General features: G+C 42.1%; 1 protein-coding gene across 1 annotated transcript; it reads left to right on the forward strand.

Moving 5' to 3' along the window:
* Nucleotides 1-2,629: 2,629 nt before the first annotated feature.
* bace2 (beta-secretase 2) lies at nt 2,630-25,772 on the forward strand. The gene is made up of 9 exons (XM_034098059.2): nt 2,630-3,157; nt 16,982-17,070; nt 18,364-18,580; nt 19,358-19,489; nt 21,285-21,419; nt 21,571-21,672; nt 22,019-22,168; nt 22,250-22,418; nt 23,573-25,772. Exons 1-9 carry the CDS (start codon nt 2,873-2,875, stop codon nt 23,812-23,814), a joined length of 1,521 nt encoding a protein of 506 aa, XP_033953950.1. The 5' UTR covers nt 2,630-2,872; the 3' UTR covers nt 23,815-25,772.
* The last annotated feature ends 501 nt before the right edge of the window (nt 25,773-26,273 follow it).

Below are 26,273 nucleotides of genomic sequence, written 5' to 3' on the forward strand. Positions count from 1 at the left end.
TGCACGCACGTGCACAGTTGAGGCATGACCACCAAAACAGAAAGATATGGACACAAGATGTGTGCAAATGTATTTAGTCTCCTATTCATGTGAACATGATTTAAGTGGGGGGAACCTAACCTCCTCTAGGGGGGTCCGGGGGCATGCTCCTCCGGGAAGATTTTTTTTTTTAAATATTGAAGTTAAAAGCATCAATCTGGTGCACTTTGAGAGCAACATGAAGAGATCTATGGATACATCTTTCAACATCCACATGAAACAGAACTGGAAGCAGATTTTTTTTTTCTTTATGGATATTGTACAAATCACTCCCCTTTTAAACTGTATTCTTGTTTATTAATAACAACTTTTTTTACTGTCATATAGTATTTTATCTGTTTACTTTATTCTCTTATTTTTTATAATGATCATATAAAGATGTGCCTTTACCTCACTGGTTGGAGAAAAAGCTTCTTATATTCGTTAGCATAGCTAGCTAACCAGATGCTAATAACAAAAAAGTTATTGACTGTATGATCAGTATGACATTTTATTAATCATTAAGAACCATTTATAAACCACTTCTCACATAGTTTTCATACATCAACACAGACTCACTATTTGGCAAGATGACTAAGCCTTATATTGGCTACTTAGCGAGAATCAACTCAGTGAACAACAGACTAATGATGCTGATGAAGAAGACGAAGTAAGCTAAGTAGCCAATATAAGGCTTAGCAGTACAGATACATGGGCTCTCTATTTGGCAAGCAACCGGTCACAGTTGCCCTGTTTATCTCATGTCTTATAAAAGCTTATTAATGATTTATAAAGTGTTCACAACCTAATTAATAAATCACAAACTATTCGTAAACCCTTTATAAGGGTAGTTTTATTGTAAAGTGGTACCGTATAATCCAATAGTTTATTTAACTTTCAAGTAACATCCAGGACTAGAAATCCAAGCTGAATCCGCCTAGTTCTGCTTTTCATCCAACTACTTCACTGTCACGTCAAATTAAACAGATGGATGCAGGAAATATAAACGATTTTGCAGCTGCAACCACAGCTTTCTCGGTCAATATTGTTTTTAATCAAATACATTTACCATCAACACTGATTGGGTATACATATGGCCCCTATCAAAATGTACACTTTTGGCAGCTACCCAGGTTGAGATATATTTTTACAGTTTTTCGGAAACCCTGCAAGTTATGGGTGTAGAAAAGAGAATGCATTTAATTTTTCAAGTAAGGGTTTTGCATGTTTCAGGAAAAGTCCTATTTGCATTGACAGTGCAGAGAAAGAGGAAGAAGACCCCAATCTATACTAGAGCTGGATTAACTCCTCACATTGTAGTGGACATAACATGATCATTGACAGAAGCATGAAGGAAATGCATGTGATTGCTGTGTGATGCTGAGGGCCCTTATTTCTGGATGACTAAAGTTATGCATGAAATGGGTGTATAATGGGGTCTTACAACACTATATCAGGCCTTTTTCATTATATTGTATAACTGTGCATGCCATACTGAGTTTATGTGAACATGTGAACTTATCTGAGAATTTTGAGTCATGGTATACAGGTAGTGTTTATATATATATATATATATATATATATATATAGATATAATATATATATATATATATCACTGAATTGTGTGGATTGGAATTGATTTTATTGCCTCACTCATAATAAAACTGTAAATATAATCATAACAGGCTTATATTAATCGGTGTGCAATATACTGAGCATTTTGAAATCTCATTAGTATTTGAGCTCTCTGTGGAAAACAAGTTCATTATTGGTCTATGGGGATTTTCTCTAAAATTATAGAAAAAAACTTGAAAAAGCATAAATATCTACAAGAATATGCACATGTTTACACATGCATGGAATTATGATCAGTAACACCTGATTTGTACTTGGCCTGGAAGGCATGTAGGCAACAAGTACTAAAAAATGCACAGCAAAACTATTCAACTGAATTATAAAGTTTTAAATAACTTGTGCGGATGTAACATTTGAGTGTGGTGTAAGCATGAGGGAATTTCCTTCATTGTGATTGAACAGATTAAAATTACAATTACTAGAGTAGTCTACCATATCAAGAGAACCAAAGGGTGGAACATTGGATTTACTGTAAATACGGACAAATTAAGCGATGCAAAAGGCAGTGGAACAATGTCTAATTTTGGAAACACTGTTAACAAGTGAAACACACATATCCGACCGATAGTGAGAAAACTTACCTGACCGGCGTGTTTACATCAATTTAAATTACTATGGTGAGAAGTTGCTCACCTATACGGCAGTTAAAAAGCAGTTATTTACAACCGGAAATTGTGAGAACAGGAGCGTCTACACCACTGTGCCTTCAAAATAAAAGACTCTACACAATACAACAGTATTGTACTACAATTTAGTGACGTGGAAGTACAAAGTAGCATAACATGGAAATACTCAAGTTTTTCGAAGATGTATATTAATATAGCCTACAATATAAATCGTGTTTCTCCTTTGCTCTTCATTTCAAAGCTTTCGTTAAGGTGTCCGTTAAGACCGTTGGGATCTATCTTACTTTGAAAGTGTAAACAACCGAAAGTGGTGTTTTCAGTTTTAGATAGCTTGACACAGTTGGAGGAGGAGTGACATTTATGGAGGCGAAACATCCCGGAGAATAAGTTTATCGACTGCAGTCAAACAGTGACTGTCAAACTGTGTTAACATGTCTGAGTGTTTCCCTTCTTCTTGACGGCGGAAAGGCAGCGTTTTCATGATGTCGGTCACCACAGTGGAGGCGTTTCCATGATGGCCAAACTGAGGAGCAAACTTTAAACAAGGAGTCTTCTCTTATGCCCGTTATCACCTTAATATTAGCAACACCACCATGGCATACTCTACTTTTATCTCCATATTAGCTTTTAGTTTGTACTTCGGCGTATCCAAGTGTTACTTCGCGATACCGCTGAAGATTTACCCGGGGAAGTTGAACGTGTCCTCGGAGCTGAGTCGCAGGGTGGTGTTGACGGTCGATGGGACCGATGGGACCGGCCTCTCGCTGGCCTCGGACCCCAGCGGCACCGTGGACTTCCTGGACATGGTGGACAACCTGCAGGGAGACTCTGGGAGAGGCTACTACATCGAGATGGCTCTTGGTACTCCTGGGCAAAAGGTAATGTTATATCACCAGTGGAGGAAGAAGTACTCAGATCTTATACTTAGGTTAAAGTAGAAGTACTCAGATCCTGTACTTAGGTTAAAGTAGAAGTACTCAGATCTTGTACTTGAGTAAAAGTAGATAGAAGTACCAGAGTGTAGGAATTATCTTTGTTACAAGTAAAAGTCCTGCATTCAAAATGTTACTCAAGTAAAAGTACAAAAGTATTGGCATCTAAATATACTTAAAGTACTCATTATGCAGATTGGCTATTTCAGAATCATATCTCATGCATGTGCACTATAATGAGTTTCTTCTGGTTCTTTAAGTATGTTCTATTGTTAATACTTTTCTTCTTTTACTGAAGTAACAATTTGATTGCAGGACTTTGAAAACTGGGTATTCCTAAACTCTGGTACTTCTACTTTTACTTAAGTACAATATCTGAGTACTTTTTCTACCTCTGTAAGTCTGTTTGTGTGTTTAAATCTTCCTTTACTCTTTATTTTATTTTTTTAGTCATTGTATTTACACAGGCTCATGTGTTAGCAGTGGTGGAAAGTAACTAAGTAAATTAACTCAATTTACTTAAGTACATTATTGAGGTACATGTACTTGACCTCAGTATTTCCATTTTATGCTACTTTTTTATACCTTTTCTCCACTACATTTCTTTTTACTCACTACATTTATTGTTTACAGGATTAGAGACTGGAGAAGGTTTATATTATTAAGACAAACATTAAATCAACTAAAACATTATGATGTACTATTATAGCTGGAGATACCTGGCATATACATAGTCGTAAAAGTTATGAAATCCTTTACCAGTTGCAAAAATAAAATGATCAACATATTAATGCATCACACATACTCATAGTATTCCCGAAATGGCCACTTTTGATAGTGAGTGCTTTTAAACTTGGCACTTAAAGAGCAACTTCCAGGTTAAAGACACCTGTGAATAAATGTGTAGGAAAATGATGAATACACTAGATTTAAAAAAATATATATACAGAAATATACACTACAGTGACATCTGTCGTCGTTTTTGTAAGAAATGTTCACTTCCGCATAAAAAAGCCTCGGCACGTGACCTCCCGCGTGTGACGTAACAAAGGGTAAACAAGGGGGAGAGCGGCCGGTGTAACGTATTGATAAACATGGATCCCAATGCTAGTTTCGACACAGAAGAAGTTGAACATGAATATTCGAATGCATATGACGGACCACAACCTTATAATTATGAGCCTGCTAGGCGTCCAAGAGACCAGGAGCAACCAAGGATTAGAAGAAATAACGGCCATCGGAGAGAAATTGAGCTGTGGTGTGAGGAAAACCAGTGGAGAACTGGGCAGCTATCTTGGCGAGTGACCGGCGTCACATCACAATATTGTAAAGTTAGCTATCATATATCAGGCTATAACTAAAGTAGCATTGATAATATAGTAACGTTACTGGCAGGACTGTTGATACTGATCCATAACAGAAACTAATGCGCAAGTATCAGCCGTATCTCGCGTTACCTAATGCAAATCCGCACTACGTTACGGTGCTGTACCAGAGGGGAGAGAGAGAGCAGGGAACCCAGGACTGAAAGCTAGCTAGCTTTCTTTTCCTGTTAGGGAAACTGTGGACTCGATGTCCTGACAGGCTGGTATTTGTGCAACCTGCACAAACACAGTACTGCACCATGATTACAAATGGTGAAATACAATGTAAAACTACGAAAAATACCAGCTCACTAAAACACAACCGCTCAACTCAACGCAACTACTAACTATACCCGCGGTCAGAGAGCGGAGATGTTTACCCTTTGTGATGTAATATGACGCGTTTGACGTATGAGCTTAAAAAAAAGCCGTTTTTAAGAGCAGAGCTCAAAATTGCTCCTTTCCCTCTGAATTCCTGCCCTTATGTCTCGTAAAACATATCAAATCCTACATTCACTTTTTTAATTGTAATTTTCAAGCAAGTTTAAGCATAAATGTAGAAAAAACAACAACCTGCAAGATGCTCTTTAAAGAGCAACTTGCAGGTTAGACACACCAGTGAATAAATGTGTAGGAAAATGATGTATACACTAGATTTTCCAAAAAAAATACAGAAATATACACTACAGTGACATCTAGCGTCGTTTTTGTAAGACATTTTTACTTCCGCATACAAAAAGCCTCCCCACGTGACCTCCCGCGTGTGACGTAACATGGGGGAGAGCGGCCGGTCTAACGTATTAATAAACATGGATCACAATGCTAGTTTTGACACAGAAGAGGTTGAAAATATATTTTCGAATGCATATAATTATAATTATGAGCCTGCTAGGCGTCCAAGAGACCACGGTTGCATTCCAATAGTCCATTTAGCTTAGGAACCTTCCTAACCAAGTGAAATGACACGGAAGTACGTCAGTGGCAGCCATGTTAAGTGCCATTCCAATTCTCTAAATAAAAGGAAAGGAGGTTTCAAACTTCCTTTATAACCTCCTTTAGCTTAGGAACGATAGTTACGGCTGTAACTACAGTTCTATGAGTCCCGGATGACCGCCAGAGGCGGTGCTTTTAGCACTGGATATGTCCATCACACGCATGCGCAGTTCGAGTACCTAATAACAACAAAGTCACCTGTGACCCACGTGACTACGGCTACATAGGCCGGCGTCACTAGTGGATCGGTTCCCAGAATCTTCTCGCGAGCACACAAGAATTCTGAGTGACCAGAAACTCTGGCGGTCATCCGGGACTCATAGAACCGTAGTTACAGCCGTAACTATCGTTCTATTTTGTCCCTACTGACCGCCAGAGGCGGTGCTTTTAGCACTGGATGACTATACCAACCATGTCATGAAGAATCCAAACACTTGCTTACCTAGCTGGAAGCAGCGGAGGTCGGCAACAGGACCACGCCCAAAGGATGGGGAGTGGCGACATTGACCCGGTAGAACCTGGAGAATGTGCCAGACGATGCCCACGACGCCGCAGCGCAGATGGTCTCCAGGGACACCCCTCTCAGGGCAGCCCAAGACGTTGAGATGCTCCTTGTAGAGTGACATCTCACCCCTGATGGTGAGGGGCAGGCCACTGGCCCCACAGGCATGTGAGATTGTATCCACAACCCAGTGGGACAGCCGCTGCTTGGAGAGAGCACAGCCCCTTCTCGTGCCGCCATGGCAAATGAAGAGCTGCTCTGACTGTCGTATATGGGCCGTAGCACCAATATACGCCTCTAGGGCACGCACAGGGCACAGCAACTCAGGCGTGCCGTTCTCCTGTGGGACGTTAAAGCGCGCCAGCTGGATAGGCCGATTGGAGTGGGCTAGTGGAAGCACCTTGGGCAGGAACGCCACGTTCGGCCAGAGGGCAACACCCGAGCCATCGGAGTTCCACCTCAGGCATGTATCACTCACGGAGAGGGCATGTAGCTCTCCAACTCGTTTCCCTGAGGTCCTGGAAAGCAGAAATGCTGCCTTTAAGGACAGCCACTTAAGCTCCACCTGGGCCAGGGGCTTAAAAGGAGGAGATGATGGGGCATCCGGCAGCAGGGGCAAGTCCCAAGCCGGAGCCCTCGGGGTGCTAGGGGGATGCTGCCGTAAAGCCCCTCTCAGGAAGAGGGACATCGACCTGTGGCACCCCACCGTGGCACCGTCAACCCGAATATGTCGGGCAGAAATAGCAGCCACATAAATTCAGAGTGGAGTGAGAACGCCCACTGTCTAGACTGCTATCTGGGCAACAGCGTACCTGCTATCCCAAGGAACACGCACATTCTTGCCCCCCAGTAGGGGTAGAAAGTGCGTGAGTGCAAGCTGCACAGCCCGAAGCTCTAGCACGTTGGCATGGCGTGCACCCTCCTGGGCAGACTACTGACCCTGAACGGTCCTGCCCTGATGTACTGCACCCCACTCTGAGAGACCTGCAAGCTAGTTGCCCCTGCACCGGCCCCTGGCTGAAGGGCCAACAGGAGCGACTTCGTCTGCTCCATGACGGCAGCTAACCGACCCACCTTAGAGGACAGCCTGTTTCTAGCCCTCTACCTGGGGGGTGAACCCATAGCCATCCCTCCATCAAGTCGCCGGGAACAGTCAGACTGAGCTGGAGGAAGTTGTGACGAGGAGAGGTGCCACCTCTGCGACTCTAGCCACTCTGAGCGCCTGAGGCATGAATCTACAGCTCATGCAGGCGCTTTGCGTGAGACCCTCCCTCAAATGCTCGAGGCCAAGGCAGAGGGGGGCAGCGGTCATGGCCATCCTCGGGCTCAAGAGAAGGCATACAGGCGCTACATGAATGAGCCAGTCTATAGATAGCCGGATGCAGCGTAGCCGGGAGTGGGCGCGAGAACACAGCCTTCCCCAGCTACCTGCTGAACGGAAAGAGGAGAGCAATGCTCCTACTCGCCGAAAACAAAGAGGGATGTAACTACACCCACGTTACCGGCAGAGGGAGCGGGAGCGGGAGCGAGAGCACTGCCTTCACCTAGCTGGATTAAATAAAGACGTTTAACAGGACAGCTTAGCCGGGTGGCTGCTGCTAGAATCAAGCAACACATCTACCAGGAGCGGGGGCGAGAACACCGCCTTCACTGGTTGAGTTCATAACGAATGCCAGGTGCAGCGTACCTAGATAATATAATATTGGGAGGATGAAATCCTCTTCAATGGCCACACATGCAGAGCACACAGCACACACAGTGAAGATTGTTCTCTGCATATCATCCTAGTACAGTAATAGTATACTAGAGTCTAGTAGGAGCAGTAAATACCACGATATAGCGCTACTGCACAGCCGGCCACAGCTCCTGGAGGACGCGTTAACAACCCGTAGCTCTGACTGTCAGTCGCGAAGCTGCACGCGGCCAGCTGCTTGCAGAGAAATCCCTCAGATCAAACGTTCAAACCTGAACGCTGTAGGCTACAAGAATGTAGCCGCGGTACTCTCGCGAAGCGAGAAGATGAAAAGGAACCGATCCACTAGTGACGCCGGCCTATGTAGCCGTGGTCACGTGGGTCACAGCGGTGACTTTGTTGTTATTAGGTACTCGAACTGCGCATGCGTGCGATGGACATATCCAGTGCTAAAAGCACCGCCTCTGGCGGTCAGTAGGGACGAAATAGAACCACTGGACCTCCCTTGATGAAAGGAGAGGAGAAAATGCTGCCCCACAATGCATTGCAGCCGCAGCATTTGCCGTCACTCAACAGTCGGAACACTCAACAGTTCACGGAAACAACCGATTATGACCGAGAAATTATATCATGAAAGTTACGGTGCTTATTAAGCATTTTAAAACATAGGTGGTAAGTTGCCAAAGTGCTTTGTTCTGAACGTTCATCAGTATTATAATCAAAAAGAGAAATATGAACGTTAGTTTTTACTGAAATGATCAAATAAAGTCAGCATTTCACAGTCTTTACTGAGCTGTGTGGGGTTTGTTCAACTTTTAAAAGATGTTTGAATGGTGATATACACAGTGATAGATGTTAAGGACTAACGTTTATAATAAATACATCTGTATTGATTTTAAGATCTTTTCATAGTTCATACAATCATACGTATTGGGATCATTTGTATAAATGTGGACCGGAGGGAGAGGGTGACGAGCATAAGTTTGACTTTCCTTTTTTATTTAAATTCCAACTTTGGTCATGAAGAATATGTTTCTCTGTTGTCCACGTTCATAAAGCATAAAGCAGCAGCATCAGAGCACGGTGCAGAGTCTCTAGATGAGTTTACAGTAGTCCCTCCTTATTATACATCCATGTTGTAGTCCGCTATAGAAAACTGTAGTTTCCATAGTTTCCCCACAGCAGCAGACGCACATTCATGACGGGGGAGGAGAGATGTAATACGGTTTCCTGATAAACGTTTAGTTTGATAGGCCTCAGCTGTGGAGAGTATGTGCTGCAGGGAGGTGGATGCACCTCGCACAACGCACCCAGGAACAAACGCTAGCTCCGGTCCTATTCCTGATAGGGAAACTGTGGACTCGATGTCCTGACAGGCTGGAGTTTGTGCAACCTGCACAACCGCTCAAACCAACTACTACCGCGGATTGGGCAGACAAGGAGTCCGAGAAAGTTGCTCCCCCATGTGACGTAATATGACTCGCTTGACGTAAAAAAAAGCAGTTTTTAGTAGCAGAACTCAAAACAGCTCCTTTCCCTTGAATTCCTGCCCTTATATCTTGTAAAACATATCAAATCCTGCATTAACTTTTTTAATTGTAACTTTCAGGCAAGGTTAAGCATAAATGTAGTAAAAAAAAAAAACCTGCAAGTTGCTCTTTAAGTATATTTCTCTGCTAATATCTTTACTTAACTAACATTTGTAATGCAGGACTTTCACTTGTAACAGGGTATTTTTACACTGCAGTATAATTACTTTAACTTAAGTTTTAAGACCCGAGTACTTCTTCCCCCACTGGCTATATTCAGCCCCTTGTCTGGCATGTTCTGTCTGCTGTGTGTGAACGGGGCCGTCCACCATGTGACCGTTTGAAGGGGTCACATGTTTCATCCCAGGGCTTCCTATTTAGGCCATTTTTTATATTTAATTTCAAGGCCTATTAAATGGCTGTTTGATATGACCCACATATTAGAACAAGGACTTGGGTCATGGGAAGATTAAACAATTTAACACTTAAATCAATAAAATCAGTTGATTATTTGGAGGCCTGTCTGGAAACATGGCTGTGGGCTGCTGCAGCTGGACTTTACATCCCTGGGGTCTGTAGGTAGACTAAAGCCCGCTCACATGCACTCACATGATGCTGCCTGTGAGGACCTCTGTTTCTAAGCAGGCAGCTGACGGGATTATGAGGCTCCCAGGGAGCAAAGAGCTCCACAGTTGTGCAAAACAGCCCTGATCCAGGCATAGTTGAATCCTATTTTCTTGTGATTGCACATGTGCTTTTTTAATTATATTTACTATTCGGTGAGTGACAGTGCACTTTAACCAACATTTCTACCCCAATATAAATGTAACCGAGTTAGTTAATGAGCTCCTTTTAATCTGTAGTCTATAGGCAGGCAATTAAATCCAATGTGTATGTAAATGCAGAGCTAAAAAGTGAGGAAGTATGATTAGTCCTGGTTTCATGTTCTTTCCTTAAAGCCATCTCTTAATTTACAATTCATTCTGCATGTTATGTAAAATGCCTAACAAGATCATATTAATGATTAAGAAGGACTAAATGGTCCCGGAAGAGTCGGCAGAGGGATTTTCCCGTCGGTATTAAAAATACATGACACTTCAGGGTGTTGTAGGTTTAAAGCTGCATGTTGTAAGAAGATGTGTTTAAAAAGGAGATTAAGCCAAAGGTGAATTATCTCATTAATGGCTTCTCTTCTTCTCAGGTTAAACAGATCACAGTGTCTAAGACGTTGGGTGCTCAGTTTCTCAGGCTCTCAAAGGCTTATCGGTGGTGCCTGCCCTGTGTCAACCACTAAGAGGATAATGCAGAAGCAAAGTTCCAACACAACCAACCTTTAGTTGTATTTTGGAAACAATGCCCTAATATCTGCTGTTCTGATCAAACAACACTGTTTACATGTTTGCTTATTATAAGAGGAAATTCTCCAAACTATAATCTGTTCAAAGCAAAAGTGAATTCCTGTTGATATTGCTCAGACAGCATTAAAAGCGTGAATACGATTAACTTTAAACTATGGCCTTTAACCAGGCACATGTGTGGTTTCTTAATAGCTATCAACAGTAAACAGATAAATAACAGCACATGTATTATAATTGGACTCTTTCATGATTAATCCCCAGTACATGAAATGATCAAATCATGATAATGCTACTAACTTACTCAAACAAATCCCATTTTATTTAGCAACTCAAATCTTAAAGGGGACCTATCATGCAAAATGCACTTTTGTACGTCTTTTATACATGAATATGTGTCCCCAGTGTGTCAGGGAACTCACCAAGTGTCAGAAAACACAACCCTCTCTCTTTTCCTCCGTCAGAAAAGGGGTGCTCCGCCTATATGGGCAACTCTCCACCTATCAGGGGAATGGGGGGTTGGGCCACGGCCATTGCCGCTCGAAAGCGCTGGATACGCTGTAGTACATATGCCAGGCCTGTAAGTGGCACTGTAGTCACAGAATCAGCCCCTGCAAAAACAGGGCTAGAATAGAGCAAATAGAGCGAAATGAGGCATGGCTAAAATGCATGATCTGTTTGGTATTTTGAAAAAAAAACTTGACAGACATGTTTTATATAGGTATGGCCCTACAATATATTATTCAAATATAGCATGATGGGTCCACTTTAAGTTACAAAATAAGTACATAAAAATAACATTATTAACACATTTGTTGTGGTTTTTTTACTTGTCATAGCATGAAAAAACGCTTGGAAGTGCGCGTATTTTCAGGTTCACATTAGTATTTCATGACATGTTTCCATGTTTTAATGCTAAGAGATGTCCCGCCCCTTAGCCTGTCACATACAATGTGTTGCAACGCTAGCCAATAGAAGCACAAGTGTTGCGTTCATTCTGTCACGGAGAAAATGCTATGAGCTATACATCACAATGTATTGGAGTTATAATTCAAAGTGTTGAACAATTATTTAGAATATCATTGAAATCTCAATATGGACCAGATCACTGTTCACATCACAGAAAACGGGATATTTCTTAAAGGGCGAGATGTGTGAAAATAGCACTCTGGATTTTGTACCGTGATGAGGAAGGGATTTCCCAGCATACAAATCATATAGACAAAAATAATAATTGTGTGTGGTAGAGACTGGCAAACAATCACCACGGCACATAATCATTTTAATATTTAGTTTCAATGAAAATATTAACACTGATGTAAAAATGGTCATTCCCTCATATATTGTGAATCATACCGCAACTTTAAAATCAATCAAAACAACCGCAGTTACATATATTTCCCAGATCGTTCTTCCTCATCAGTTATTCATGCCAGCAGAGCTCACTTCACTTTGGTTGGATTTGGTTATACCGTGCCAAAATGTCCTGTAACTCAATTCTGTTGAGTTATTCCCTCAATATTATTCCATCTAAATGATGATGTGATAACAGGGCCGCGGTGTTAAATGAGGCTCTATTCAAATGAGCCTGTAATTGCGACATCTGTTGGTGTGTGGCACAGCCAGGCTGAGGTGTCGAATGGAGAGCCTCACATCTACTAATTGGTACAAACAGGTAGCAGATGCACAATGCCGCCATGGAGCCTCTGCCAATTAAACAGCGAGCGCTCATCTGCAGCGGGGGTGGGGATTTGCCCGAGGCTCAGTAGCCGAGCTGAGGGAAGATAGGAGAAGAATAGAAAAGATAGACGTGTGGGGATAAGGAAATGCCCCTGCTTCCCCTCCCTCACCACAAGGTTTCAGTATCTGGCTTGTTTGTCCGGTTCAGGCCTGGTGTGATTGGAGGGATGCCATCTGCAGGGTTTCCATGGCACAGTCACAGTGATGGGCCTCGTGCCCGGCCAAGGAGGATGAACTGATAAGCCTGACTCCCACAGACCGGCCAACTGAGGCTTCCTGTGCCCAACTTGATGACACATTGTTGATAATTACTGTTTACCTTATTACGTTATAATGACTTCATGCACACCTGAGTATCAAAGTGGCAGTGGGTTACAAGGAATTATGTGTGCTACTTTTGAGGTTCCACATTGATATCAGGCCTTCAGATTAGGGGTGCAACAACTAATCGACTTAATCGATTAAAATCGATTACCAAATTAGTTGCCAACTAATTCAGTCGTCGATTCGTTGGTGACGTCATCACGTGCGTTTTACGCGACGTTAAACTACAACGTTATTGGTACTGGAGACATTTAAAAAATATATGTCATGTATTATTGATACAAAAACATTATATCGCACTTCGCAGTCTTAGTGTGGCCAACTCGTTTCTAATATGTAAAAAGACAAACAAATGCGTCTATAATGTATTTCGATCAGACGAGATCCCTCTCCCTGGTCTGTGTGGGAGGGGGCAGGGCAGTTTACACACAGCAACACACTGCGGAGATGGCGGAGAGAACGCCGCTCCGAGGTGTGGTTAAACTTTACCCGTCTCGATGCTCGTTGCCAAAAGTGCAATAAGAGTTTAGCATGTAAGGGCGGTAACACGAGCAATTTGTCTAAACATTTAGCAAAAGTGCTCCAGATCCAGACGGAGGAATACACCGGGTTCCACTGTCTTTCTAGCAACTCTGTAGTCCCGTCCACGAGTAACGTTTCCACGTCAGGTGTTATGTATGCTAGCAGCAACACACGGAGTTAACTACATTATATAAACATGGGTTAATGATTTGAGGTAACTGAATTAGTTAGTTTGTTAAAGTTTCAGCTATTCTGTTTACAATTCTGTTATCACATTATTTATTATTTGCTAAAACACTGTTTCTTTTGATGTGAAATATTATTTATTTAATTTAAATGAAAATCAATGTTCATTTTGTAAACAATTTGTTTAGTTAATTTAATAATATGTATTTTTTAATCAAGTATTCATCTTTATTGTCTTCATTGTTAGTTTCCACATGCCTAAAACAACCTCAAACTAAATCTAAAAGTTGATGGCTAAATAAGAGCGTTTGAGAAATTGTGCAAGGCATAATAGTCCGAATAGTCGATTAATCGATAGATTAATCGACTATCAAATTAGTCGTTTGTTGCAGCCCTACTTCAGATAATCTAAACATTTTAGCAATTGCTCTTTTCACCCTCTGTCTGAAACCAGAGCCCAGTCTGCTCTCATTGGCTAGCTGGCCAGCTCTGTTGTGATTAATCGACCGCTTAGAGATGTCCCGCCCCTTAGCCTATCACGTACGATGTGTTGGAGCGCTAGCCAATAGAAGCGTGAGTATTAGGGATGTCCCGATCACCTTTTTTTGCTCCCGATCCGATTCTGATCATTTGATTTTGACAATCTGCCGATACCGATTTTTCCCGATCCGATCTTTATGCAATGCATTAAGAGAAAAAAAAGGTAACAGATAACGGCTGGTCGTCCAACACAATGAATTCAGCTATCTTGGCTGTTATTGTGTTGGCCTTTTCACTGTTCTGGGGCAGTTTCTCTTTCCTTTTTAAAAGTCTCTGAAAGTGTTGGTTGTTTCAGTGCCGTTACCTGAGTGGCCGCTGTGTACTCGTTGTGTTGTTGTTGTTGTTGTTGTTGTTTGCTTCTCAGGTAACGTATTAGATTGGTCGTGTTGAACGTAGCTCTGTTCTTTCCACCATGCGGAACCTCCGCCTTGCAAACATTGCAACTGCCTTCGCTTTCAATTTTATAATACTTCCAAACTCCTGACATTTTCTCTGTCCCGACTCCCGAGTCACCAGCTGAACGTAGCCTCTCGTTAGCTTACTGCTACTATTAGACACTGCGCCCACTCTGTTGCCAGATTTGAGAGAAATAAGCAACCAGGTCTGAAAACAAGCCCAAAAGAAGCAACACATACATAATGTTGTGTAATTTTAAACCAAAACTAAGTCCTCAGGATGACTTTAAGACGTGAACATCTCTAGTGAGTATTATATAGTGATGTCAATATGTTCCGAAAGTAAATAAAGGAGTGCAATGGAGGCTTTTTCAGGCAGGGGGGGTGAGTGTGTGGGAGAGAAACTCCCTCTGGAGGGAACACAGGGATTTTAGCCTTTGCAGACCATTTACATGCACTAAAACCTATAACACACTACAGGGAAGAAAACACCCAAGAAAGCATAATAGGGCCTCTGCAAGTATCTGCTCCAAAGATGCTCTTTTAACACTAGAACCGCCAACGGGTACATTTTACCCGCAGCTGTTTCTTGATTGAATGTAACTTTTTTTCAATGAAATATTCAAGTCTTCCAGTTTCTGACTTTTCCTGAAAGTGTGTTGTGTAGCACCTTCTGTTGTTAAAAATTGTCAATATGAAGTCAGATTGAAAAAATTGCCAAATAAATTGCCATTTATACCCATCAGCGCCAGCGGGTAATATTTACCTTATAGAAAATGCAGTGATTCTCGGGCGATAACATAAACGCCTGTTGTTTACTGTGGTTCCTTATAGAGAGATCGATATATAGTTCAGTGTTTCCCCTACCATTGTCTTGGAGGGGCGCTGCGCCCCGCCAACGGAGCCCCCTCTGAAATTCAAGGTGTTTAAAAATAAAAATAAATTCTAATTTTCATTTTTTATAATTTTTTTTAATTAATATATATATATATAGCACCAAATTGCAACTAATCTATATTTACTGTCACTTTTCACATTGAACATGTGCTCTTTTATTAAATAAACTAAACGCTTTCATTAGAAGTTGTGAGCCCCCCCCGCTCAGGCAGCACCCCCCAAAGCAGTAAACCTAGGGGAAACACTGTAGTTATATATATCTATATATATATATATATATATATATATATATATATATATATATATATATAGATAGATAGATAGATAGATAGATAGATAGATAGATAGATGGAGAGACACTTTTAGCGATATTTTATACTTCATGCTATCTTCACACTAGATATCATATGAAAGCTGAGAGTCCACAGATTCTATTGGTATAAGTTTCATCAGTCTGCGATCAAAACTCACTGTTAACCCTGTGTTCTAGTATGACAAATAAAAGAACATTGTACCTTGAAAATCAATGCATTCTAATTAGCGGGTACATTTGGTACATTTGGCGGTTTTAGGTATGCAGCGACCCTTGGCGGTTCTAGTGTTACAGCTAATGCCATAGCACTTAAAATGGTCTGACTGATTCGTTCTTGCTGTTCTGAATGTGTATCCTCTCGGCGGATTGCATTTCCTTCAAGTTGCTTTGGATAAAAGCATCGGCTAAATGACATGGTATTTAGTGCAGTGTAAAGATGAGCAGGCTCTAATAAGACATGGTTTGAATGTGATAGCCTCAAGCAACTTAACTTGAGGAAGTCTTCATGTAATTGTTGGAATTCCTTGTTCCTTGCTTGTCAAACACTTCAAAGTTTTAAATAAACGACTTCCTGCATGCTGTTCTGGTCTTTCTAAAACAATGTGAGCCAAAGAGGCAGATAGCCTTGACTGTAGCGGGAGCATTTTGTGAATGAACGCTTTTTTTTGTGGTGTTTTTTATGTACATCCATAGACTGTCATGTGACATTACTGAAGAGCCACAGTATAGACGTCTTTGTTGTTGAGTCATCAGTCGGCTCCGGAGCATTAGCTTTATGACCCCGTCATGGTGAGGAATGTGAGTGTAAACGTGGCCCCTGCTCAGAAGAGGAGGTGACAGAAGTCTGCAAGCTAATTAGTTCCTGCTCATTTATTTAATGCCTGCAGGCAACATTATCCCAACTGCTGTTAGCTGGTCCCCACTGTGCGCATGACACACACCAGGAGGCTGGAGAGGTCATAAGGGCATGTCAGTAACCAGAGGCAGGCACATTTGTCTCATAGATCACACATTAGAGAGCAATTCAATCAGAGGTTCATAGTCATGTCTGCACTTTGTGTAACACTGCAATCTCTATACAAATGTGCAGTACTACTGTCAGTGTTTTCTTTTGCACCTGATGTTTATTTAGCAAACATGTTGGCACCGCTGTGGACGTTTGATAGTCTTCATTGTGTGTCTTTATTATTTCCTCTCCTCAATATTTCCAGTTGACTTTCCTTATAAGTTTATTTACTGTGAATGTTCTTGATGTCCTCCACATCTGACCATCTCAGTGGCATTTTAAAAGCTTAAAGTGTTCCTATTAATATGTCTAACTGCTGTTATCTTTACCCTGTGTCTCAGGTGGAGCTGTGTGAGCGAGGGTTGGGTTGGAGTCAGATCCCTGTTAACAATAACTCTGTGTGTTTTTCAGGTGAACATCCTGGTGGACACGGGCAGCAGTAACTTCGCCGTGGCTGCAGCTTCACACCCATTCATTACTCACTACTTCAACACTGCACTGTGAGTCACACACACTTTTGGATATATCTCACACACAATATTGAATTTAGTTATTTGTATACCTTGTATGATCTTCACCGTAGCATTTCCATACAAATTGTTACATGGTATTGCTATGGGGACGGGAGATATAGATTCATTATTACATTTATTTGGTTTATTATTTTTCCGGTGCTCTATATTGTATATCATGTCATCAACTTGAGTTAGTTCTAGCAGTGGAAAGGACACAGGTTTAAAATAAAATAAAATATGTGTCTGTTTATTATTAAATAAATGCTAGCTAGAACAGTCTGTTTAGTTCAGAAAATGATATCACTTTACTGTAAGGCAAGTGTATTATGTAAGACAACAGATCAACGTGACTTAAAGGTCCCATGTCATGGCCATTTCTACTGATCATAATTCCATTGTTGAGGTCCATTGTTGAGGTCTTTATATTGTGCAATTTTCCAAACTCACATTGGTTTCTCATACAGCATCTCTGTAAAGTATGTGTATTCACTCTGTCCTAAACGGCTTGTTGGAGCTCCTGCCCCCCGCCCCCTCCCTGTGAGCCCAGTGTGCTCTGATTGGTCGGGAGGTTGCGAGGCTCGCTGCTCAGTGAGCTGGCTTACTGGTGTGGTTTCCGGGTCGGCGAGACAGCGCGAAACTCATCCTGAGCACACACAAACACTCACAGCCGAAGTAAAAACAATACGTGTGGCTTGATATTGAGTAAGAAAAAGGTTTATAACGCTGTGAGAATGGGTCTGCTGCGGAGAGCATTTCTCCGTGATCCCAACTCGTCTATTACCAACCAGGGAGCTCTATGCAAGACAATGGGACTCCCTGTTAGTTGAAAATGTACGCTAAAGGTCCTGGTGTGTGAGGAACTCCGCGGATTGGTCCATTTTGGTTCCCGGAAGAAACAAATGGGAAAAGAGAAATGTCCAACGAGGCGTTCTGGCGCAGCACAGACAGGTCTTTTCTGTGTTAGAGTTGTACTCGCTACAGGGCGTACTTTGAGGGTTTGTGACTCTGCAGACCGTTTATAAAAACCTTCATAACACATAAGGGGACGGGTAATAACCAGAAAAGCATGACATGGGACCTTTAAGAAATGAAGCAGTAATCTCATTACATCTTTTTTGATGTAACTGTAAAGGAATACAGTTAGCTTGTTTGTATCCTGATTGCGTTATCCTTTTACATGTAATCTGTTACTCCCAAAGCCGGAATACCTCAAATGTAGCGTTCTAGCTCCCTACCACAGGCCTTTATAACTGTTCTCATGTCTGCCCCTGTGTTCAGCTCCAGTACATACCAGTCAGTTGGCCGGACTGTGGGAGTCAGATACACGCAGGGAAACTGGGAAGGTGAACTGGGCATCGACCGCGTCTCCATCCCCAACGGCCCCAACGGGACCTTCATCATCAACATCGCTGTCATCCTGTCCTCCGAAGGCTTCTTCCTCTCCGGGATCAACTGGCAGGGCATCCTGGGTCTGGCTTACCCCATGCTGGCACGGGTAAGAGATTTTAAAATGTAGAGTAGCTGAGACTTTGATCAAAAGTGAATTACAATCAACCATGACAGTATACATTCACAACGGCAAGAGGCAGATGCACCATGTAAGGTTTATTCTACTACATTTTGTCTGTTTGCAGAAGTAACAGACACATTGAAAACTTAAGAGTGAGCACACACAGAGCATAACAAAAAGGGATTCGATAAAATCAGGTTTTTTCAAGTAAATTCTGAATTATTTCATGACTTCCTGCTGTCACACTTGGCTGTTAAACATGAATAACTTTTTTAAACTGAGATCTTATCCGGGTGTAGTCACAGACCTTTCACATGACAACAGAAACAGTTTTGTGTTTATGATTTTCAGCTGCAAGTCGTATTAAGATTTGTTTTTCTTTAATATAGATTTCCAGTTTAAGGACCAAATGCCAGTGATCGCTGGCCAGATAAACGCACACTGATCACGTTGTGCTGCTGCCGTCTCCTCAGGTTAAACTTCCTGAGATGCCTGGTCATGCATGACATGATAACACAACACTGACATGAAAACCTAGCAGCAGGAAGAGCATCCTCACACCATCGTACACATGTGGTCAGAATATCGTTTCAATCAGAACTTCAATTAGCTAGCGCTCCAACACATTGCAGGTGATAGGCTAAGGGGCCTATTTAAGCCGTTAACCAATCGCAACCGAGTGAGAGCCGACTTAGCTCTGGTTTCAAGGGGAAATGTAACATCTTATAACATGAGTTAATTATTTCACACTGTCTCATGTAGCCTGACTCGTCCGTGGAGCCTTTCTTCGACTCCTTGGTGCAGCAGATGGGAATCCCAGACATCTTCTCCCTCCAGATGTGCGGTGCTGGGCTGTCAGCCAGCAGCACAGCGGACCCCATAGGAGGCAGTCTTGTGAGTAGTCAGGAGGGGCTGGGTATGATCTAATAACTTCATAAAAAGAGCTTTGACTGTAAAGTTTGCTCAAAGAACAAACCTCTGACCCAAAGAGTCTGTGGAACATCATATTGGAAGTAAACTTCACTACATCATTTTAAAGTTACGAAGTATTATGGTGATTGATATTATTAATGCAAAATGTAAAAATAAAGAAATAATTGTGCAGTAATAAAGGTAAATCTAACCAGCAGAATATAAGGTATCTTAGACTTGCACAAGGCATACATAGCAACTCACAATAAGTGCAGTTAACCATCAAGATACAAACTCGGAACAACAAGAAAAATGCATACATACTCACTTCAAATAGGCCATACCCTCGTTAGTGCTGGTGCATTAGTTTAAAAAGCAAGTTGGTGGATACCTGGGTCGCATTCGCAGTGAAGGACAAGCACGTCCATTAGGTTTAAGAAACACCTTTTGTTAGATCTTAAAAACATAAAAGCTGGTGTCCTCCTCAGTGTGGTTCCTCTCCTGCAGGCCCGGTGTAGTTAGAGTAGAGCTAATTAAGCTAAGATAGCATCCTGCTGAGAGCAGGTCTGTCACTGTAATACTCCAGCAGGTGACCCACTGACTCAGGCAGATGGATCACATAGCAGGGATCTTGGGTTTATGAATTATCTTAAACTGTAGAGGGTTTATATACACTTAATACAAATAATACTTTAGATTTAGGTCTAAAAATACGAGTGGAAAGGAGGGCAACCATTCTCATTGTGACAACCATTTTGTTTCACTTTTGGTAGCCTATATTATTTTTCTAAATTGAAATACATACGTGCTTCTTGTCCTTACACACATTAATACTGATTACTGCAATTCTGCCATTCTGCCATTAGCGACAATGCTAATGGCAGAATGGGTGGAAACTGAACAGCTGTACCAAAAATGTGCTTAGCATGTGTCAAAATAAATGTATTTATAATTAACACAACATATCATGATGGTCAATCAACGTTTTTTCTCAGCTTCGGAACTGATTCTATTATGAGAAGCCAAAAAAAAGGAAATATTGTGAAAATAATCATGAACGTGTCGACTTAACACTTGAATTGATGACTAACGGCCCGTCCACACGGCGGCGTGCGTTGAAGCTTCAACGCAGCTTCCCATTCACTTTGAATGGGGTGATGTCACGCTTTGCCGAACTGCATTGTTGGAGCGTCGCTTCGCCTTGTCTCTCAAAAGTTGAGAAAAGTTCAACTTTTCAAGCTTCGACGGAAGCGTCAGCCAATCCAATCATATGCCAGTACAAGCTCTAGCCAATCAAACCGCGTGCTTGTGTGTCCAGGGTGGGAGATTCATGTGATTGGTTGTTGGTCGAGCTTCAGACACGCCCGCCGGCAAGCTTCAACGCACGCTGCCGTGTGGACGCTGCATTATGGTGAACTAGAAAAATCGTTAGTCGAGGGCAGCCCTAATTCTTGGTAATGAATTGATGTTTTTCACCCATGTATTTAAAGCCTGCATGAACATCTTCGTTACAGTATAATGCACGGTGTGAAGTATCAACAGTGTAATTTTCTTCACTGATCCATCTTCAGAACATTTGAGTTACACCACAGCAGACTCACATATACTTAGTGTCAGTGTAATCAGATTTTCTTAGCACTATGAAAGTCTTTGCCGAAGTCCTTATGAGTTCTCCTACATCTTTCTTTGATCCATGACGTTTTACCTCGAGGTCCAGGAAAATAAATATGTTTGACTTGCTGCCATGCTTTTGACGCATATTTGTGTTCTTCCTCAGATCATAGGCGGGGCTGAGCCGGCTCTGTATCAGGGATCTGTGTGGTACACCCCCATCGTAGAGGAGTGGTACTATCAGGTGGAGGTTTTGAAGCTGGAGGTGGGCGACCAGAATCTGGACCTGGACTGCAGAGAGGTACAGTTCAAACTAATGCATTCCTTAAAGCAGAAAAGTCGATTGTATCAAGAGTCATACTATGGTTTGGAGGGTTATTCTGTTATAACATCCCCCTCAGGAGCCTGTTGAACTGAACTGCTCTTACACTGCACTGCTCCGTCTCTTTCAGTACAACACGGATAAAGCTATAGTCGACAGCGGGACGACACTGCTGCGACTTCCTGCCAACGTCTTCAATGCGGTGGTAGACGCCATCACACGCACCTCTCTGGTAAGTGATAACACGTGTTGTCAGAGGGAAGCGATGCAGGGGAAGATAGCTCACGCTCAGCGCTCAAGGACGCAGACGCTTTGAGGGGAAGGATCACACGTTTTCCCCGCTGTAAAAAATATGTGTTTGCAGGCCTGTTGTTTTTCCTCCTCCTGCTGCTTTTCACATTTGTGTAGCTGCACACAAACGGAGCCCAAGGTTAATTGGAACCTTGAAGCAACATTTTAATGAATGGACCTTGCAGATGAATCCCAAGTGGGTAAATGAAAGGAAACAGAAACCCTGTGTTGTTGCTGAACTGACCTTCTGTTTCTGTCTGTTCCTGTGTTGTTTCTCTTTGGTTCAGATCCAGGACTTTTCATCAGGGTTCTGGGATGGCAACAAGTATGCGTGCTGGTTGAAGGGAGAGATACCCTGGATGTTTTTCCCCAAACTATCTATCTACCTGAGGGCCACGAACACCAGCCAGTCCTTCCGCATCACCATCCTGCCTCAGGTACCTGGATAAACACAACATCCCATCACCCTGAGGGACACAAACCCTCCTCGGTACTCATTCTCCTCTGTCGTCTCGCAGCTGTACATCCAGCCAATCACAGACGTGGACGGCACGCTGGACTGCTTTCGTTTCGGGTTGTCGTCGTCAGCCAATGGCCTGGTGATCGGTGCTACCGTTATGGAGGGCTTCTACGTGGTGTTTGACCGAGCCCAGCGGAGAGTGGGCTTCGCTCTCAGTAACTGTGCAGGTGAGGGCACATGAGACGACTATTGATAAGAGATAAAGGGTCTGGAAAACATATCATTTAATGATTCCCAAAACTGTAAATTAACTAATTGGTTATTGTGTATCTCAAAATATGGTTAGAATGGTAATCTGCCAACAAGAGTGTATTTCTCCATGAAGTATTACAGATTGTGGATTATGGAAAATTACCACAATATGTCCTCTTTAACTTCCCACACTTTACAGTCTTGCTGTAAAGTGCCTTGTTCAACTGGTTACTTATGGAAAAGCAAATGACAAAGTATCATTTACCAGTACTCGCAGGTTCACTGACCATAACCCTGAGTATATCCTGTTAATCGAGTAAATGTTAAACCTTAGCAGCTTTCCTGTGTTTCTATGTAAATATGAGCTTGGGCGAGGCTTTCCTCTCTTTCCTTAAAGTACAAAGATCACTTTTGTTCCGTCTTAAGCAAACAGACTGAGGGATGCAGGCTTGTGACAGGAGGGTTGCCAGCTTTCATTTCTGTACTGGCTGGTTACATTTCAAAAGAAAATAATTGTTCTCATCCTCAAATGTTAATGAGTTGCCTTTAAGTAAAACAAATACCCTTAAATGAAAAAGCTACCACAAGTATCATGTGAGCGATTATTCATTTAGTTTTACAAAAACGATATGTGTGCAGTACATGTTTGAGATACATTTGTTTAACTGTATTTAGGACTGAAATTGTACTAATTATATAGTGCAATAGTCAGAGTCTGGGGACATCAGGAAGAAGCATGGGAGTTTTTGTCTTAACCGCCATTGGACTCAGCTTCTCCCGGTTAAGATTAATGTAAAAACACTGAATAAAGCAGTTTGACATAAAAACAATCTGTGTTTTTGGGATGCGGCTCATGCAACTGATGTTTCAAAGGGGTTGGAGTTGTGCTAACATTTCCTCAGCTTGTTTCTATGAAAATGTAAAAGACTTAAATCATTACAGTCTTAAAACTGGATGACATTTATGACAGACTTTGGGAGGAGTGCCTCGGAGAGAAACTCCCTCTGGAGGGAACTTTGGGATTTAAGCATTTACATCACAAACCTATAGAGCACACTACAGGAAAGGGAACACCCCAAAAGAAGAATAGGGGCTCTTTAACACTTTCTTATCCTGTGTTCCTCCTCAGTGAGCGGGGGGGTGGCCCTCTCAGAGATCGCGGGGCCCTTCTCAGCAGCAGACGTGGCGTCTAACTGCTCCGTGGGGCCTCAGAAGGAGCCCCTCCTCTGGATGATCTCCTACGCCCTGATGGCGGTGTGCGCGGTGATCCTCGTGGTGCTGCTGCTGCTGCTGGTGCTGCCCTGCCGCTGCAGAGCGCGCTCCGGGGAGATCACCGACGAGTCCTCGCTGGTCCGACACCGCATCAAGTGACTCGTAGGGAACGGGCCGAGGAGCAGCGAGCAACACACACAATCCACGGAGGCGGAGAAAGTTGTGACGCTCGCCGCCGAAAGCCTGACTGACACTAAACTGCACTCTTCAGTTTTACCCCATGGAGGTACACACAGACAAACTGACCCCTGATGGGAAAATCCACCACCAAAACATTGCCTTCAAAACATTGCCTAAAAACAGCTGTTGGTTCAAATGTCTTCTTTGATGGTGTCTCTTTCTTGTCCCCACAACATGTCATATGTGACAAAGAAAATATGCAATTTATACAGCGACTGCAGCTTTAAAAGTTCATAGCGTTTGTAGCTACAGAACAGTTTTTACTGATGGGTATGAGTTGCTTTTTCTCACCTGGAAACTCTTGTTTGCTATCAGTATTGCAACTACACTGACTCAATTCGAGTGTAGTTTGAGAGGGCACTAAAATCAAACTCATGCTTTTTTTCTTGAGACCTCTCAAAAGGTATCCTGGGAAATGTAGGACATCCTCCTCACAGACAATCACAAGATGCTTACTAACAATTGATGCATTTTGAACAATTGTATAACTACTGATTTTTTCTCTCTAGGCAAACAGTGTTTTATTAATGTCTAGATGCACGACCTGACAATGTGCCTTCTCAGTCTGATTTACTGCAGTGTGTGATCAATGAAGGAATGCTCCTGGTGCCTTCTTCCACAAAGTGGTGCAGGAATTATGGTTTTTTTGAAGGCCGTCCAAGAAGTTAGCATGGCAAAGGGCTCCCTCTACAAAAAGCAGTTCGATTTTTCTTTGGATTTTGCAGAAATATTAACTCCACTTTATGATTTCTGAAGTAAAAAGCTAACACTAGGCTATAAAGGAACTACAGTACGGTCATATGACTTCACATCACTAAGCTAAAGGCGGCTAATGTTCGGTGTAATGACGTTTAGTCGTCTCATTTAGACACTTGTTAGCAACAGCTGTTTTGTCGACGGTTGCGACTTTGAGTAAAGCGGAGGGTGGTGAAATGCTGACCCATTTCCGTCTATATGGACCACTCTATTTTGAAGTTAGGTTAAATTGAAAGCCTGTGTTGGAGTTGGAGCTGCTCAAATGATCACTGTTATTAGAAGAATATTTGTTCACACGTTTACAGATCGTGTAGTGCCTTTGAGTCTCTCTGCTGACACACTGGCCGTTTCTCAATGTCGAGTATACCTGCTGCAGAGCCACTATTTCAAGTATACTACGTCATCGAGTGGCGCCGAAGGACTGTTTAAATGCATGTTAAATCATAGATATATATATATATATATATATATAATGTGTTGAATGCCCAGCATTCGGCGCCACTCGATGGCGTAGTATACTTGAAATAGTGGCTCTGCAGCAGGTGTACTCGACATTGAGAAACGGCTGCAGATACACACAATCAGCTGTTGGAGACGTCATCTGCTGAAATGCACTTTCTTTCTTAAGTCAATCAAAAGTGTATAATGAAACTAGAGATCAGTATTTTTTGATCTGTTATGCAATTTAATGTATTAATGTAATTGTACTACTAATTCTGTCTACGTTTATTTAAATGTGATTGTATTGTAATCCCAAATCGTTAATTTTTAGACACTTCTGTAGGTATTTATATTGCATTTCTAATTTATACAAACACTACAATTAGGGGCAACATTATTTTTTAATATGACACAAACACACACTCCTTCGGTGGACTACGATTAGCTGTGCTGATGTGAGCAATAAAACGGGTGTCATTTTACACTAGTGACAGGTCATACGTATACTTTAATGAGTAAATATGACGCATGCTACAGTAGATCTCAATGTCTTTCAAAATTCAAAGTTGTCTTTGAATGTTGGCTTATTTATAAGTGATATCTTTGGTGCCAAAATCCTGCTTGTGCCGCAAAAACTTGTGACCAAATCAAAAATGTAATGTAATAAATGAATAAAGATGTCTTTGTGTGAGAAAAATCAAGAACAAAAGCATCCCTTATGGAGACAGTGGGGACACGTTTGATTTGACTTGTGAGAGAAACTTCCACTGAAGGAAACAGGGATTTTAGTCTTTGCAGACCATTAACATGCACAATAAACTAACACGACAGGAAGGGGAAAACCTAAAAAAGCATAAAAGGGCCCCTGAAAGTATATTTTGATGATTTGTACTTTACTTGAGTATCATTTTAAATGTAGGACTTTTACTTGAGTGTTTTTACAGTGTAGTATTGCTGCTTTTACTTAAGTAGAATATCGTGTTCTAGCACTTATCTATAGTCTGTAGTTTATAAAAAAGATCCCTTGTGTTTCGTCTCAGACTGACAGCGGTGGCCCTCTGGTGTCCCTGAAGGACGGAGTATGGTGGCTCATAGGGGACAATATTTGGGGGGAACACTGCAAAGAGCCGAACAGACCAGGAGTTTGTGGCAACGTCACGTATTTCCTGGACTGGATTTAT

This window comes from Pseudochaenichthys georgianus, chromosome 13 (assembly GCF_902827115.2).
Source record: "Pseudochaenichthys georgianus chromosome 13, fPseGeo1.2, whole genome shotgun sequence".
Classification (NCBI taxonomy): domain Eukaryota; kingdom Metazoa; phylum Chordata; class Actinopteri; order Perciformes; family Channichthyidae; genus Pseudochaenichthys; species Pseudochaenichthys georgianus.

What these genes read in the sequence shown, in the direction of transcription:
- bace2 (XM_034098059.2), top strand. Translation starts at nt 2,873, where the DNA reads ATGGCATACTCTACTTTTATCTCCATATTAGCTTTTAGTTTGTACTTC. An exon ending in CACTACTTCAACACTGCACT is followed by an intron (nt 17,071 to 18,363) that starts GTGAGTCACACA and finishes CCCTGTGTTCAG; the next exon opens with CTCCAGTACATACCAGTCAG. An exon ending in TGGACCTGGACTGCAGAGAG is followed by an intron (nt 21,420 to 21,570) that starts GTACAGTTCAAA and finishes CGTCTCTTTCAG; the next exon opens with TACAACACGGATAAAGCTAT.